The sequence below is a fragment of the Ochlerotatus camptorhynchus genome, unplaced genomic scaffold (genome assembly GCF_037179485.1).
Source record: "Ochlerotatus camptorhynchus isolate MF236.1 unplaced genomic scaffold, CSIRO-AGI_Acam_v1.1 ptg000244l, whole genome shotgun sequence".
NCBI lineage: Eukaryota > Metazoa > Arthropoda > Insecta > Diptera > Culicidae > Ochlerotatus > Ochlerotatus camptorhynchus.
The window spans coordinates 3,486,858-3,505,507 of NW_027040734.1; the positions used below are offsets into that span (position 1 = coordinate 3,486,858).

The 18,650-nt window shown below is 41.9% G+C and overlaps 2 protein-coding genes and 1 long non-coding RNA gene across 3 annotated transcripts in view; all 3 read right to left on the reverse strand.

Moving 5' to 3' along the window:
• Positions 1–1,575: 1,575 nt before the first annotated feature.
• On the reverse strand, positions 1,576–2,198 carry B9d2. The gene has a single exon (XM_065226138.1). It carries the CDS (start codon positions 2,176–2,178, stop codon positions 1,645–1,647), a length of 534 nt encoding a protein of 177 aa, XP_065082210.1. The 5' UTR covers positions 2,179–2,198; the 3' UTR covers positions 1,576–1,644.
• Positions 2,199–7,523: 5,325 nt separating this feature from the next.
• LOC135704660 (uncharacterized) lies at positions 7,524–9,050 on the reverse strand. Its single transcript, XR_010517795.1, has 2 exons — positions 8,072–9,050; positions 7,524–8,036 (listed from the first exon to the last, which is right to left on the reverse strand). It is a non-coding gene; the product is annotated as an uncharacterized LOC135704660 (long non-coding RNA).
• A 5,170-nt stretch (positions 9,051–14,220) lies between these two features.
• Positions 14,221–18,650, reverse strand: part of Cbl (E3 ubiquitin-protein ligase CBL) — a 253,881-nt gene continuing 249,451 nt past the window's right edge. Inside the window, exon 8 of the mRNA XM_065226080.1 lies at positions 14,221–16,849. Within this exon, the coding sequence (XP_065082152.1) occupies positions 14,975–16,849 (1,875 nt within the window). The 3' untranslated portion in view covers positions 14,221–14,974. The remainder of the gene's footprint in view (positions 16,850–18,650) is intronic.

The window sequence follows — 18,650 nt, forward strand, 5'->3', positions numbered from 1 at the left end:
CAAATCGATATTTTGCTTCTAACCGAATATTAAATACATGCTTTTCCTACGAGTTAATAAAAAACAAGGTTGGAAATTTAAATGAATTATGGAAAATATATTTAATGAACGCCCTATGTGATCTATTTTCATTGTTTTTAAAATGGTGTTGATACACCCTTTTATTGTCAACATGACTTTACTGTTTAAATTTGATGATAACACAAAAACTGCAGATACGCTCACAGTGAAGCGTCGTATGTGAAAAAAAACAAAGCAACCCTTCAATCAGCAGATGCGTCAAGTTGTTTCTAAGTAGATGCAAAATGGATTTCAATGGGATTCAGCTACTGCTAGGTATGTTTTGTTAAATATTCTTGACTAAAACATAAATATTTTTTAGATGTAGCCACCCAGAGATGATGCTGAGAAGGAAGAATTAAAACGAAAATACGAACTACATCAGATGTCAGCCAAGGTAGTGTACGACGAGAAGAAGAAAGCCAAAATGCTTACCAAAGAAGATCCCACTGTTCGGACAGCAAGTTTCTAGAGACGTATCTTCACTGCAAAACAAAAACCGGTGTGTCTGCATTAGCATTAACTTTTAAATAGGATTTAATAATCTAATATGGACTTTGCTATCCAATGTTTCTAATTTTTTATCCAATGCTACATACGTCATTTTTAAAAGTTATGCTTGAATTATGCAAATCGGAGAAGATCGTATCAGATCGATGCGTCATTTGGCACAATCACACGTTTTCCTCATATATTGATTTCAGAATAGCAATATTCGGAGTAATGATATTACCAGCATTCAATTTATATTTCCTGGATGGGAGCTCTATAAAAATGGAGTCTAAAATATCTCAAAAACTGTTCTCCTCGGTTCTTGATACCCCTTAATTTCACCAACTTGATTCCATAATCTTTTAGTCATACTTCTGAAAATCGTACGGGTTCTGAAGAAGAGTATCAAAGGTTTAAAACAATTGTGCTAATGACAAAATCATGAAAACGCTGTAGGTTAGGAAATACAAAAAACACATCTTACCGATCCGTCCTTTTCATCAGGGTGTTCACCAACTAGGCAGAACAGTCCTCCCTGCACCTCACATGATTGCAGCCCTTCCTGATGGTGATACTCGTCGATGTCCACCTTTTCCTCATCGCAGGTGAACGTCTTAAGAATTTGGTTATTACAATCGATATCGCAGCAGCAATTTACATCGCAAATGTTAATCTGGAGAGAGAAACAAACATCATCGTTTGGGATATTCTTCGCTCAATGAAATGATTAAACCAACCTTGAGATCACATTTGCAATAGTATCCCGAGGGGACCTTCTTGGTCAGACGTCCTTCTTTCGGTTGCTCGAATGGTGGGCTCTCGGTTGTCGATGATGGACGGTTTGTCGTAGTTGTTGATGAAGTCGTTGTTCCGTTGTCCTCTTTTTTGGTTTCACTCGAAGTGGTTGAAGTTGACTGGGCCGAAGAGGTGCTAACCGTCGTCACCTCGGTAGTTTCGTTTCTCGTTGCAGCGGTTGTGCTTTCATTTTCAAACTTTTGGCTAACTTTAGATACATCAATCTTTACAAACTTTTGCGAATGACGATCCTGGTCACACAACCCCATTGCAATCACCCAAACAACGACCAGCAGCCTACCGTAGTTCCACACCATTTTCCGCAAAGTTCTTAAATATCAGCATCAATTCTAACTCCACACTTCCCGCCGACTTGGTTAGCAGCTTATACCGCTCGATCCCGGAGAACACAATGTCACTTTTGGCCACCGTAAATCCTCCGGTGTGAAACTTTTCCCGAACCGTGTCCACGAACCTGGCCGAGGAAACCTTCCACGTCGCCACTCGAACCCTCCCCACACCAGGCTGCGTCGGTAAGAACGCAAAACCGTACCCCACGGGCCAATAGTTGCCGAACGAGTTCACCGCGTACACTTCGATGTGAACCTTTGGCCAACCCTGGATGCCACGGCAGGCCAGATGCAGATCGATCGGAGTGCTAAAGTGCGACCGTTTCTCCACCCGCGCAGTGCTGGCACAGCTCTGTCCCTCCGAGTGGCCTTCGATCACTTTCCAACAGGACCCGAACTGGATGCTCCACTTGCAGAACAGATTCGGCTCTTCAAAGTCGGACGCGTGGCACAGCTCGCCGAGGATGTGTAGTTCAGCCATTAAGTTTCATGGTACGGTCAAGGGATTGCAACAAGACTGAGCGAATGGGGATCGATTGCTGTTGAATTCGGTACCATCCTTGTAAGGTGCAAAAAGGTGACCAAACAAAAGGTTGCCAGGGGAACCTGAATGCGTCGTTGCCGTTGGAAACGGTAACCGCGTGACTGCGCGGGGGGTGGCACGTGGTGTGTTTTTGTCTGTGTGGTTGTTTCCAGAGAGGGTCTAGTATGAGAGAGCATCGGACTTGCGTCACTTTTCAAATAGACCTATCTGTATTGATATTGAGTAGATTATCTTAATCTACTCTCTCTCTCTCTTTCGTTAATAACTTGGCTGCATTCATATTTCGGGCAAATTTTTCTACATAGTCTGTTAAAAGAAAAGATTATTAAGCGTATTGGACGACAAGAACAGTTGAACATGTCTTTGGAGCCGAGTTATTATCGAAAGAGAGAGTCGATGAAGATAATCAAAGATTGGTCTATTTGAAAGGTGACGAGATTGCATTGGCAGTGTTGCTGAAAACCACCAAGGCAAACTGTTTTTGAATCCGCTCCTCTCTTGTACTAGCCCTCTCTAGTTGTTTCTTGTCTTTTTGGGGTTGTTGCAAACATCTGATTGTTACCACGAGCGGCGCAAACGCTGCAGATTAAGAAGGGGTAACATTCTTTACAGAAATTTGCAATATTTTTCTGAGCGATTTATTTGATTTAGTAAACAATGACTTCTCAAGTGTGAAAGCGGTCAAGGAACGACTGCATTGACAGTTTCCAATCGAACCAAAATGACTGGTGAAGGTCTAGGATAAGAGAGCGAAGCGGTCCAAATAGGTTCAAGAAATGTGACATTGAAAAACTTTCACCCCTAATCGTTTTCATTTATTTATTTATTTCACTTCTTCAAATATTTTCATACTTCAATACCTTTTTCTTCCTTAGATAGCTATGATTTTTCTTTTTCTTTTTGTATCTTAAAACTGGATCCTTCGGGTGGTTCAGATATTTTGCTCAAGTGTTACACTTTTCCACCACTTCGTTCGCTCTGGGTGTTTCTCGGTTGCCACATGCCACATGTATAACTAACAGCTGTTTTCTGTGATTTTCTGTTTTCGCGCTTACATTTACTGTTGACGTCTCCAAACAGGTGCAGTATATGCGGGTTTTGTGTATATTTATGTTATCTGAATACAAGTGAGTGTTGGTTGATAAAATGAAGTATGGTGCAAATCTACTGTGAATTTGCCTGCTTGGTGTGACTATTCAAACTTGGATTGTAGAAACAAAACGAAATCAATTGAAACTCGTAACATTCTTGATTGGCATTTTTTTCATATGGTTTGATAAAGTTCAGGGCTGCCGGTTCTGATGATGATTCGACAGGGATATTCACTAACTTGTTTGTATGTGTGTGTGTGCATTGGAGTCAATAACTTATTAGACTCGGATCATTTTTTTTTGTTTTTAGTTTTTGGTATAGTTGCTGTAGCGTAAAAAAATACATTATCTCTGAAACTGCACAATCCATGCTGTCGACAGTTCGGATTTCTGTTTGTGTTTTTGTTTGTTTGCTGGTTTGTTGTTGTGACGTCTGAGTTACAAGTTGAACAATTCACTTTCATTTCTATGCGATTCATTGGTTGCATTGTTTTGTTTGCCTTATTTTGATCTTCTTTTTCAGTGCAACGATTTATTTTCCCTTTTTAGGTTTTTGCTCAGATCACCTCGTTTGTTTTAGAGTATATACAGTTTCTACTTATTTACATAGTTTTTTTTAATTGTTCTTCAGCATGTATAAGTTGTTGATTTGTTGGATAAGTTCGATATTGAAACCAAAACAAATGCGAAAAGTTTCTAATTGTTCGGTATTGGCTTAATATGTTCCTTCAGATTGCTGTTGCTTGTGTAGCTTAGTTTTGCATAAAAGTTCGTTTCAATTGGTAAATGTGTGCAGTAGTAGGTTCTATGATTTTGAATCTGTATAGTCAAATATGTTCTTTTCTGTTGCATCTATTGTGCTTATCGGTTTACACGTAATTCGACCGTAGGAATTTCCTAACGATGAGTGTATTTTTGGTGAATTTCGGTTCTATTAAAATTTGCAACTAAATTCAGGGAAATTATTCTAACTAAAACGGTTTGCTAATTGCTAAACACTAAAATCACTTGAATCACTAACCGGCATCGTATATTGATTTCCATTGCTGTTGAAGGTTGAGTTTTTGTAAACTTAAGTCAATTGTACGTAAGATAATCAATTGAGTTGAACACATTTTGTTCATATGCTACTACATAGTACCGCTTACGGTTCTTATTGGGTTGCATTATCCAGTTTTATATACAACATCTTAATTTATTTTCGAAGTGTCAAATTTAAGTGAACATTAGGGTGTTTCATTTTGAAAAAAGTGATGAATTTTTGATAGGCCACCCTCCAGTTCGATTCATAGCCCCAAAATATGAACCTGTGCAAAAAATGGTAAAGATTGATGAAGGTTTAGAGGTCGCGCCAATGATTTGGATTTTGTATGGAGATTTTGGTGAATTAGTATGGGAAATTATTGATTTTCGTTTACATTGCTCTAACTTTGGTTGTAGTTGTCCAAACGTTGAAAAAAAAAATATGTGGTTGTCATGACAATGATCAACAAGCCTGTTGTTGTTGCGATGAAATTGGCGTTGTTGCCTTGTACATATTCATCTGTCAATTTACCCTATTTTGCCATTTTTCCACATTTTTATAATTCTTGATACGCTGCAAAACTGAGCGTAGCAACTGTAGGCTTTTTGTTTATTGCCATAGCAATAACATACTAAATTTTTTCGACATTTGGACAAGTAGAAGCAAAGTTATAGCGATATAAGCGATTTTTTAAATTCTTCCATAGTAATTCCCATACAAATTTCAAATCATTGGCGCGACCTCTAAACCTTCATCAATCTTTACCAATTTTTGCACAGGTTCATATTTTGGGGCTATGAATCGAACTGGAGGGTGGCCCATCAGAAATTCATCACTTTTTTCAGAATGAAGCACCCTAGTGAACATTCACCAAATGGAACACAGCCTAAATTGGCGCACTACTTGACTAGTACTACACTATGTTTGTTTTGATTCGCTATGAAAGATTGACAGATAACATGAGGGGTTCTTCGATTTTCCTATGTTTCGAGGGGTGCATCGATTAGCTTGGGACTGAAGAGAGTACCAGAGCTGAGCCAAAAAGTTGAGCACGTTTCTTCGGGACCTTCTAGTCTTAGAGTTACCTCTATGGTGAAAGGAAAGCATAGAGGTAACTCTAAGACTAGAAGGTCCCGAAATGACGTGCTCAACTTTTTGGTTCAGCTCTGGTACTCTCTTCGGTCCCAAGCTAATCGATTCACCCCTCGAAACATAGAAAAATCCACTAACCCCTCATTTTATCTGTCAAACTTTTATAGCGAATCAAAACAAACATTGTGTAGTAGTAGAATTTCGACTAGAATGGAGTGCGTTAATCGTTTGCTTGGGACCAATAGGCTAGTCAAGTAGTGACCCAATTTAAAATCGTTAGTTTCGTATTGATTGTTGGTGAAAGGGTGAACGGATGTTAATCGCGGACATTGCAGAAGTGCGGTTTACATCTCACTGCAGTCTGAAAATTTACCGAAAAAACCAACCCAAGAAAAAATCGACTAAGTCCACGTAAACAGTACCACTGAACTGTCATCAGAATGAGGTTAACCCCGACGGTGCAAAACCTAATTAGGTTCTGCAGCGTGACGTAACGAATGAACTCAGTGTTCATCAAACTAGGGGAAGTACAACAAGTAATATTTGGTGTTAAAATTGCTGAAATTGGTAGTTATTATAATTTTTAGTATAAATAATAATGATATTAACTGTCAGGCGGAAAGCTTCAAAGTAAAAAAAAATTAACAGTGTAACTTCAACGCATACACTCAATGACGTTTCACCGTTCAGGGGAAACATGTCCGAAGGGTATAACTCGAAACGTAAACAATTACTTTGAACGTCGATTTCTCTGGAATGTCCACACACTAACGGAATCTGACTTCACCAGCTCATAGAACAAACATTGCTCTGTTAGATGATTTAGTTAGTTTGAGTGGGTGTGTTGTCATTCGTAAGAAACCGACGATCCAAGTCATTGGTTACGTTTCCTTCTGACATGTTTCCCCTGCGTTGTTGTTTATGTTTACTACAGCTTTCTGTCATCATTTTTACCTAGATGTTCGTTTTCGATAGCTCTGATCGATTTAGACTTCGGCTTTTCATGATAAAAAACGGTACTGGACGTTCCCCAGCAGCAAATCTCTCCAAGTTGCAGGCTCGAGGCGAATCGAGCGTAATACGACCACGGAACCATCACTCTGGGACTCCGTTAGCAAGGAAGGCGTAGTCAGCCTATTCCCGTTCCATCGGAGGACAGCACATTGGTTCGCAGACGATGAAGATTTCGTGGAAATCAATGACTAGGGGAAATGGATGTAATGTCCTAAATGCTCCTAATTTGGGCCCATACATAAATTCAGCAATCGACTACATTTTCAATAGCGACCAAAAGTATCCATTAGTACCGTCTCAATGACGCGTTTATCTAGATAAAATTGATAAACAGCAGATTTTCAGAAATGGGCCCAATTTTAGATCCATAGGCCAACATTGGAGCCATTTCCCCTATTTCCTAGGAACAGAAGTGCAGCCGATTATGTGCACTGAGATCAGCTACCAAATAATGCCGAATTTATGAGAACAAGGATCGGATTTCGGTGGCGGTGGCCAGCAAGATTATCAAGGAATGACTTGCCTCTTGTGTGAGAAATCGATTTTTGATTGAACGAACGTCAAATGTACACTTAAAACCAAAAATACTCAAAAACAAAACAAAACTGTCAGACTAAGTATAAGATTCGCAAATATCACACACTGGGACGGGGCCGAGGGGGGTTGACACATCTAAATCTCAAGTTTAGATGCTCAACAAATCTCGCACTAGCGAATCAATCTTCGAAAAATTTTCTTTCATTTGTCGCATCTACTTGCATCGCGCATCATCTTTTTGCAGGAAATCTTCAGAATCGTCATCAATCTTCATTCTATCTACTCAGCGTGCGCCGTGGGGGGCGACACATCTAAATCTCAATTCTAGATGTTCAACAAATCTCACCCTAGCGAATCAATCTTCGAAGAATCTTCTTTCATATCTCGCACCTATTTGCTTCACATATCATCTTTTTGCAGGAAATCTTCATAATCAAATCAAACTTCTTTCTATCTACTCAGCGTGCTCGCAGCTAACCACAGCAAAACACAATCTTTTCTGCATAGTAGATAGAGTCGTCCCCCTCGGACGGGACTTGACAATCGGGTAGCCAATTGGCTGTCAAATCCGAGCCAGTTGATGATTGGTCGATTTGACAGTAGCAATCGTGGAAAAAAAGGACAGAGGCAGTGAGGCCGGAATCAATGTTGACTTCGATGGCGTTCTTAATTTATATTTGCGAAAGGAAAGTTGGAAAATAGGGTCCACGGCGTGCTTTAAGCGATGGATATTCTTGTTTGTTTATGGTTGTTTTTATTGTGTTAAGCAAAAATGATGTACAAGGTGCTAAACTGCGGTATAAACAATAACCTCAATACCCCTAAAGAACCCGATTGTATTTTGTTTTCTCCGCCAATGAGGAGTATTTTTAGTTCCGTTACGTACGGCATGATGAAAATTGAACAAATTAATGCGACAGTACAAAGTCAAACGCACACTTCTTTACCTAACTCGTACTTCAAATCTCCGCGTACAGCGTACGAGTTAGGTAAAGAAGTGTGAGATTGACTTGAACTGTCGTATTAATGGCCCTTCGCTCATTTTCAACTTCTATTTCTGTCGTACTCTAACGGAATTATCTACCTATCCTCTTCTAAGACCATTCTCTAGCTAATAAATTATCAGATCGCATTTTCAACCAACTCTGAAAATCGCAAACCTCGCGTATGAAGTAACATAACACTTCGAACTTAAAAACAGATTGACATTGAATCGGCTTGAAAAACAGAAAATTCCCACGGTGGGTCGCAACCCATAGGTTGAGAAAAGCTGTTCTAGATGAAACTTACACACAGAAACTTCCGAAAAAAAAGCTTCCTGAAAGAACCTTCTAGAAGGAAGCTAAAGGTACATGGGCTAAAATGCATCCCCGGGGCAAAACTTTCTGCTAATTTTGAATACATTGCCAAAACATTTTCGTGGATTTATCACGCAGCATTGCTAGTTCAGAGATTTAAGTAACTCGATGGTATTCTCGGGGATATTAGCCACGGTATAGTACTCGTACAGTCTGAATATATATCTTAGTCTCACAATTACGTAATACCCTTTACAAAACTGACCATCCTAAAATATTTATCGGCGAAGTACACAATGACCAATCCAATGACCATATTTAGGAATAACTACGCACCCCAACCCACACACTTAGTTTTTTTCTACCGAGCTCGGCTACGCAAATTTCGGCAAAAAAAGTTTCACTGAGATCTCAGCAAACATTTCATTTGTTTGCTGAGATTCAGCTAAGCATTATCCGAGACTCAGCAATCAAATGTCACTTTTGCTGAGATCTCAGTGAAACTTTTTTTGCCGAGATTTGCACAGCCGAGCTCGGTAGAAAAAACTAAGTGTGCAGAGAGTTTGATATCTTCACATATTTCAATTCAAAAATTTATATGCTTGAATCACATATACAACATCAATTAGAGAGAATGTACGACGAGTTATATTTAGATGTATGTGAAGTCGATCGGAAGGTCCTTGGAACTCAGCTTATACTGGCTCGCCTTTATCCTAACGATTTTGCTTCAGACCTTATGAAAGAAGATGGCTACACCATAGAGGTAACTCTAAGACCACTGGGTCCCGAAGAAAATCATTATTATTTTTGGCTCACTCAGTACCAGAACAACGGTCCCAAGCAGTCCCAAGCTATTTCACTCACCCCTGCATGTTCTGCATGAATCCACACACCCCTGATGTTATCTGTCAAACATTCATAGCGAATCAAAACAAACATAGTGTAGTAATAGAATTTCAACTAGAATAGGGTACGTTAATCGTTTGCTTGGGACCAATAGGCTACTAAAGTGGTGAGCCAATTTAAAATCGTTAGTTTCGTATTGATTGTTGGCTACACTGCCGTTGTTGCAGGGGAAGTCATCTACCTCATTCAATGTAGACCGGTCTATGTTAAAATTCTGTCGAAGGAAGTTTACCTGTCGAAATGAACTCTAAAAATTGGTATATGCCACCGATGACCAGAATACTTCAAACAGATCAAATCGAATGCTCGTCTTTCCTCTCTCCGAAATACAAATTCGGTCATAAATGGTACACGATAGACGCGAAAATTAGGTAAACATCAGCTCCTGAGCAACTGCAAATAGGACTAAAATACACTCAAAAAATTCCACACGTCATCATCATGTGTCTCACATTTATTTTGCGCTTATTGTGAAACACATCCATTTCATGTGTGAATCTTATGCTATGAATTATGCTTCACGCTAAGATCAGTTTACCTAGACGGTACAAAGAGATTACCGAGATTGGCCGTAAATTGCACAAACTCACATATGGGTAAATTTTTTAACCCAAATATGGGTTCTTATGATCCATAAATGATTTATTTTTATGCAAATTTGACTTAAATTTACCCACATTTGAGTTAAAAAATTTACCCATATCTGAGTTTGTGCAGTTTACGCCTGATTTGGGTAAAGTAAACCTATATTTGGGTTATCTGATCTTAGCGTGTTGAACACTATGGATTTGAATTGTGACACACTTGGATTCTATGTGCCTCATTTGGTGATATCAATAGCTTTGCTTGCAGTTCAATATTCTACAGTATTCTACTTTATCGACTCTAAAAAATGAATCGACAAATATATAAACAAAACTGTCAGAGGCCAGAGCTTTCAGGCTTCTTTTTAATGGGTCTGATTTGGGATTCGATCATGGTTCTCATATATGAGGCGGGTTGATAGGATAAAGTCACAAGTCTTGTTTTCGATGTTTACCTTTCTGAGCAAGCAATTCACATCGCATTGCAATGCAAAACACTTTAAATCCATCTGTTTTGAACAGTTGTGTGATTCAATGTGCAATCCACTTGAGTAGATAGTGAACGATTTTCAACATTTAAAAGTTTGAAACACTATAAATTAACGTGTATAACACATTGAACCAAGGTGAAATACACTTAAAGTAAATGTGATTGTGCATTTTAAAAATCAAGTGTATAAACACTTCGATCAAACGTGTGGAATTTTTTGAGTGTGGTATCCCATACCATCGATAAAGACGTACACGGTAAAAAACATCATGTTCATGTAAAGTGATTTACTGTTGAATTTGCACTACTTGCCAAACATTGCAAATCGATGTGCAAATCACTTGGAAGAGATCATATCGAAGCACGATGAAATCAACAGCAAATCACTTCATTTTAGATTGCATTGCACATCGTTGTTAATGTGCTGTGCTTTGAACTCGAAATGTCAAGCATACCTGATATTAAAAATCATGTTTGCTGAAAATGGTTTTAAATAATTATATTGCCTTGTTCATACTGCAAGCCTTGTTATATGTTATTCACAATATGACCATAGAACATATATCATATTACTACCTAGATAACATGTGTCTAAGTGATATTAAACAACATTACAAGGCTTGTAGTTGAAGTAACATTGAGCAATCAATTTGATAAATTTGACAATGTTTTGTAATAGAACTTATCTGAATAATACACTATTATTGAATAAAGCAACAATTTCGTAATACTCGCGTTCTAGAATACAAATTATTTCGGGTGGAAAAGGAGAATTCAGGGGAAACATGTCAGAAGGGTCTAACTGAATCGTCGGTTTCTTACGAATGATAACACACCCACACAAACTAACTAAATCATCTGACAGAGCAATGTTGGTTCTATTAGCTGGTTAGTTATAAGAGCAAAACTAATCAAATTCAATGGATGAAAACAGTTGTGCCAATTCAAATGATAATCATTTTGATTTAAAGGTGTTATAAAGTAAATATTTTTCAACAACAACTTACTTTGTTTCAAAACACAAATTACTTGAAAATCAATGATAAATCACTTCGATTCGTAGTGCCGCATGACAGACTGAGTCAAGTGCAAGAGCATTTGAATTAGATGCGACAACTTTGTCGGTAATTGTGTCATCAAATCTTCATTCCCTGAAACTAAAGGGTGATACGGTCAAAATTTGGTCAATATCAACTTGACGTAATTCTTTCAATTTTGCATTTAAAAAACCTGAACACCCCTCATTTTGAAGGTGTGTGTGTGTAGAATGTTGCTCCTATTTTGATTTTGGAATTCACTCTTCAGTTGTCAAAATGCCGTCCAAGCAAGAAGAGCAGCGTATCAAATTTTTGCTCGCGCATCGCGAAAATCCGAGCTACTCGCACGCAAAGTTGGCAAAATCGCTAAAAGTTGCCAAATCAACCGTTACAAATGTAATTTAAGTGTTTGGGGAACGTTTGTCGACAGCCAGGAAGTCTGGATCGGGGGGAAATCGAAAACCGGAAGCCGCTGAGACGACAAAGAGAGTTGCCGGTAGTTTCAAGCGAAACCCTAACCTCTCTCTCCGAGATGCCGCAAATAAGCTGGGTGTATCGTCTACAACCGTGCATCGAGCCAAAAAACGAGCCGGACTATCGACTTACAAGAAGGTAGTGACTCCAAATCGCGATGATAAACAAAATACGACGGCCAAAGCGCGATCCCGGAGGCTGTACACGACGATGCTGACGAAGTTTGACTGCGTGGTAATGGACGACGAAACCTACGTCAAAGCCGACTACAAGCAGCTTCCGGGACAGGAGTTTTATACGGCAAAAGGAAGGGGAAAGGTAGCAGATGTTTTCAAGCACATGAAACTGTCAAAGTTCGCAGAGAAATATCTGGTTTGGCAAGCCATCTGTACCTGTGGCTTGAAAAGCAGCATTTTCATAGCTTCCGGGACTGTCAACCAAGAAATTTACGTGAAAGAGTGTTTGAATAAACGTCTGCTGCCTTTCCTGAAGAAACACGGTTGTTCCGTACTGTTTTGGCCGGATTTGGCATCTTGCCATTACGGTAAAAAGGCCATGGAGTGGTACGCCGCCAACAACGTGCAGGTGGTTCCCAAGGACAAGAACCCTCCCAACACGCCAGAGCTCCGCCCAATTGAGAAATACTGGGCTATTGTCAAGCGGAACCTAAAGAAGACCAAAAAAACTGCTAAGGGCGAGCAGCAGTTCAAGGCAAACTGGCTTTCTGCGGCGAAGAAGGTGGACAAGGTGGCTGTACAAAATCTGATGGCAGGGGTCAAGCGTAAGGCCCGGCAATTCGGATTTGGAAAAGCGGAAGCCTAACTGAATATTTTTCCTGAATTTTATACTAATTGAACTTGAAAAAGAAATTTAATTTGATTTTTTAAATAAACGATTTCACCGATTTACACGCGTTTTCCCTTGACCAAATTTTGACCGTATCACCCTTTAGATCGCTATTGTAAGTACTAGCGGTCGTACCACCATTGAATGGAAGCTGGGACGCGTGACAGAGATCCACCCCGGCCTGGGGGCAACCCTACAGTTATGTATTTAATTATTTTGTATTTCCGGGAACATTCTGATGCGTTCTCCTTCGACAGTGTCCATCCATCATGTGTTCCGGAATACACCATCGCTTCATCATTTGAATTTCATCGAAGCTAAGCATGCCCCCATTGGGGCAACCGTTGGCAATCCCGTGGCACTCCAGTCACATCTGCCGAGGGGGCCGACACCTAAGTTACGCTTCATCTATCATATATTGAATTTCGGATCCCAATCGCTGTTGTTCTTTGACAGATATGGATCAACTCGCTTGCGGCCATCGCTTCGATCACTGAAGATCAACTCAGCTAAGTATGGCCCCATTTGGGGCAAAATTGGCGGTTCACGAAACTCCATGTGGTATATGCCAGGAGCCGCAGCATAAGTTACGTTCATTAGAATTAAGTAGTATTTCGGAAGCCAATCGAATTCCCTTCCACCAGAATCATCTCCAAGGCTCAACCATTCGATGCTCGTTCCACGGATTAACATCCACCTCGGGGAAGCTCAGATAAGTATGGCCCAATTAGGGGCACATTGGCAGCTGACGGCGTTTCAGCCGTAATCGCCAGGGGCCGCCGTAAAAGTTATGTTTCCTAAATCCAATAAGTTGTTCGAAGCCCAATCGGTTTTCCTCTTCGACAGGAACCCCTCGACCTTTGATCATCTTCGCAGCTACTTCCGTTGAAAATTTCACGCCCCCATTGGGGCACACTTTGGCAAGAATGGAGAGTTTCGTCTGTTAACGCCAGGGGGCGACAGCTAAGTTATGTCCCTTCTCTTACGAATGTGTACCGGAATCAAGCCGTCTTATTCTTCGACAGGATACGAAGACCGATTCCACCTGCAGAAGCCATCATGTTCGTTTACCAAGGCGGAAGTATGTGAGCAGTGAAGTTAACGGAAGATATCACAAGCAGTCGGGATAAATGGATTGGGTCAGAAGTACTATCAACGTTTGGTTCGGCTTGACGGACGGTCATGACCAGTTCCCGATCGCAGAGCACTAGAGGATGCATAAGTTTTGGAGAGCAACGTCAACGAGGATTGAAGACGTTGAAAAAGATCTGTTAACACATGTTGAACTATTATCATTTTAGTTAGGTATAGGTATAGGTATTTGAATTGTTTTGAGTGAACTCAAGGCGGCCGGTATGTTAGGGAAAGTTAGATCAATAATTGTGTGCGTCACTGTAGAGTAAGGAATCTGATAATGAGTGACCACGAACGCACGACCGTCCTTGTGTATGTAGCCGAGAGCAATAAGCTATCAGTGATACGCTCTTACAGCATCACCAATAGGTAGTTCAGTTTGTTACCCACCGACCGCCGACGGTACCGATCGACCGTGTGATCACGTCGAGTATTAATAAATTTACAGTCCATTCGCGTTGAGTAATAAGTGCGTTTTTAAAATATAGTTCTTTGTGATCGTATCACCGGTTTTACTAAGTGTTTAGTCCGAACAAGTGACTCGCGGGTGCGCACGGATTGTGCAAACGGGGAAATACTCAACAACCATGTCTGTCCGTAGTGGTATTATGTAGTAGCGTACGACAGAAGCACATCCTTTAAAAAAAATATACACAAGGGAAAACCCGTGAATAAATTCTGATCAACGAAAAACCTAATTCTGTTCGTATTATGATTTCTCCTACTAGTCTTCACAGATTTGAACTTCCTCCATTAACAGTAAATTCAATTACCTCTTTTCTAGTTAAGGAACTAAAACAAAGCTTCACTTTACAAGATGCTTAGATGCGTGTATGTGTTTGTTACTTTCCTATCTCCCACGTGGTGTTGCCCACACTATTTACACTGAAAACATTGATAAAAAAAGAAGAAGAAGCTAACAGCATTCCTCTGCCTGTCTACCATGTACCGCATTTTATTGCTATTGATGATTGTTTTCAACTACTTCTACTACTCTATGCACACCTCAGCTCTCGCTTTCTCTCTCGCTCCCTGGTCGCACAACTAGAATAAATTAGAATCAAAAGAGTCACGCTCGTTCGTACGCCCGTTATCCCTCTCGTTCAACCCCCTAGCAGTCTATTTCGTTTCTGTTTCGTCGCTTCGCGACAGCCTACTCCGTTTCGACGGTCTAATATTGCATCAAAGCATTCCTTCGCTCTTCTAACCACCGCCGCCGCTTTTGCTGACAAACTCGTGCAGTATGTCGCACGCCATCTCGATGTTGTTGCGCGAAATGCCGAGCGCCGTGATGACGTTCTCCTTCGAGTAGCCCTCCTGCATCAACCGGGCAATGTACTCCAGGTTGATGTTCTCGTATGGCACGTTCGTATTGTTGTTGTTGGCGGCGGCGCTGCCACTCGCAGACGCAGCCATAGCCGCTGCGACGACGCTACTGTTCAGGTGGTTGTTGTTGTTGCTGCTCGAGCCGCTGCTTCCGTTGCAGTCATTCGAGCTGAGGTTGACGTTTTCGTAGAGGAGACGGTTGCCGCCGGATTTGCTGGCGGCTGCAGCCAAGGCGGCCGACAGTTGGGACGTGGTGATGGATTTGGATGGCGGTTGAGGAGTGACCTTGGCGTTGATGGTAGCGTTGTTCGCCGGTAGGGACTGATGTCGCTGGTGCTGTGGGTTTGTGCCTTGGGCGGTTGCAGCCGCCGCCGGCGGTTGTTGTTGTTGTTGGTGTCTTGGCTGAGGTTGCGGGTGCTTTGGTGTGTGGTGCTGCGGTTGATGGATGGGCTGGGCAGGTTGAAACAGGGTTACTTCATTGGAGAGGATTCCGTTGATGTTGGTACTGATGGAGGTTGGTTTGAATTGGTACACGTTGCTGGTACTGGTCAGGACTAGATTGTGGTCGGTTTTGTCGTCTACTTTGAGGATGATGGGTTGCCGGGCTTCCAACGGTCGGGTGTCGATGATGCCGACGATGGTTTCCGCGGGTCCCACGATTACTTTGTCTTCCTGACTGAATGGGTCCGGATCGGGGGGCTTCGGAGGGGCGGTGGTGTTACTGCAAGGACATGGTTCCATTGGGGTTTGGTGTTTGGGAACCGGCGGAGGGTTGGTTTTGGGGACGTGGCTGTCGTTAGAGATGCGGGTGGCACTCGATAGGTTTTCCGAGCTTCGGCTTAGGTTAAGGCTGGCGGCAACTTGATTGGACAGGTTGCAAAGACTAGATGCCGAATTGATTTGGTTTTGGGTGTTGCGGGCGGCCAGCAGTTGCGAGGACTGACAACGGGGATTGCTGGATTTTTGTCGACTGGAATCGGAGGAAGGGGTTGACGTTAGGATTCCTGGGGAGGATTTTCGTGGGGGAAGTGGAGGTGGTACAGGTTGGTAAATTGACTCCAAGGAACTTGATGATGGTGTATCCGACGAAAGGGCTTTGTTCAGCACTCGGTACATAAGGTAGCTGGTCGGATTGGTTCCGCTAGATGTCGCCACCGATGAGCTGGCCGGTGCACTGAGTCGGTTTTGCTGAAGTTGCTGCGAGTGTGCATTGACCATCGGGGCAACGTTGGTTTGTGTCTGCGGTAGGAGAGACGAGGATGAGGACTTATTACACTTGACAAGGTTGTGACTTGGGGTTCCACTTGATCCACTGCTACCACTAGCTATGCATACATGGTTACAGTGATTGTTATTCAATGAGATGTTGGTGTGGGTGACAAGGTTCCCATTGACCGTGTGCGTGGCGGTGGCAGCCATTGGTGGAGCTGATGCAGCGGTGGCTGCTGCAACCGCTGCCGGTGTCGTTACTAGTGCTGCCATCTGTTGTCCGATAATGCTATTGCTACCACTACCACTACTACCACTGGTAGATGAACTGGATGAAGATGAGGCGTAACTACAGCTGCTCGATTGGGACTGAAGGGAGGGTCCGCCTGCGTAAATATCGTTACTGGTTAGCACCGGTGCGGTGGGATTCGGTTGGCGCCGCGTCAACCGCGGTGAAGAGTGCGGGCTTTGCTTTTCATTGCGTGCCAATGTCATACTATTGCTCAGCGCGTGGAGTGACGAGGTGGCGATATTGAAATCGTCCTATGGGTGTGCATTGGTTTTAATGAAAAGAGAAAAGAAGGACATTTGTTTACAATACTGTTGTCACTAAGCGATGACGGGATGATTGCACTAAATTATCTACCTTTAGCCGAACGAAACACGTAAAAGCATGCCGGAAGGCGACGTCATTCAACTTACTGGCAAAAACACAACATATAGGTACATACACACAAACATACAAACAAAAAACGAAAAACGGAAAATCGATGACACATCAAAACACAATTTTTGTAATAATCAAACAGTGCCTAAAAGCTGGCGATGCTCACGACCCAATCTGCAAACACTGATACCATAAATCATGCAGTAAATTCTTTTATTATTTTTAGGTGGCAAACACGTTCCCAGGATTGCGAGGCTCTTTTTTTTCTCGCAAATTTACTCAGTGTGTGCGTGATTTCATGGATTTCATCGGAAAAAAAGGGTGGAGAAGTTACATTTGAAAACAAAGCGCACAAAAGCGCCCGGATGTAGGCAAATTCAATTTTGGTATGGATTTTCCTCTTTATGTTCTGAACGAGGTACATATACTGCCATCCTACGCATAACTGTCCCACGTTTTTAGCAATTCTTACGGCACGTGAGACATGTATGCGAATAACGGCAGTCGATCAACCATCGGTTTTTACATGGCGAAAAAGATGCTGGAAATGTAAAGCCGATGGGCCCACACACAACAACGAGGACGATGAAAAAGAAATGGCAACGTTAGTAAACCTGAAAAGTGTACCCCCGAACCACCAGCCACTACCAGACCAGCCATAACCGTTGCCACCGGTTGTGGTGGGGCGCACCTACCTACAAGAAATTTATATCTGAGGGGGAGTCTCTTAAGGGCCATGAAGCCACAACACAGCTTGTGAGGATTTAAGGCGAATTCGCTGGAAAGGAAACACGCAAAGTTGGAGGCATCATTTGCCCTAGTTTCCTAGTTGAGTGGAATAATCCCCGAGTTTTTCCCAACAACCTATGAGCTGCACACAGCTAGATTAAATACATCTACAACTTTAATCCCTCCAGTGCTGGCGCTATCGCTCACTGTTGGCTGTTGGTTTAGTGGCAGCAGCGTCTGCTCATTTGCATATATTCATCTAGGTTCATTGAAAAGTGATCCTGCGTGAATCACGTCCATCTCTCTGTAGCCTGTTGAAGCCTTTGATAGTGAAGAAGGGAGCCGGTGACGATGGTAAGGTGGATTATATGGTAATGATGATTTACCGGAATAGGGACTAATTGAATATTTCCATCGATTAGTAAGTGGATAACCCTCGAACTCCATCATTCGGTCGTGTGGGAGGGTAATTTGTCAGGCGTAAAATCTTATTGAATTAAAATGCCGACCTGCTGTACGGGTTATGGAAGTGAAAAATTTCTGAAAGGGTTACCAATGCTCATTTCATGTACACATATTTCCTCGATATAATCAGAGTGCTTCCTTTTTCGATTTTATTGCTGGAAAGATTTGGCAGATTTGACGTCGAAAGCACTTTCGTCCTCTACATGGCCCAAAGGAATGCTATTTCGTAAATTCGTGGACAACCGCAGAGTCGAAAATTTTTGGAAGCCTTAAGGATTGTTACAAATAAAAATACCGCAAACAACTCCAAAGTTCGCCAATTCCAGTCATCAATCATCTATGACGGAGTGATATTGCCGGGTCAGGAACTTGAACCTCAACACGCTCACTTGCCACTAGCATTTTGGAAGCCCCTGATTCCCTCATCACAGTCGAGCTTCTCCTGCCATCGACCTGCAGTCGTCCCGGTCCTGTGTCTGAGTC

Excerpts from the sequence above, each read along its gene's own strand:
- B9d2 (XM_065226138.1), bottom strand. The coding sequence starts at position 2,178 with ATGGCTGAACTACACATCCTCGGCGAGCTGTGCCACGCGTCCGACTTT.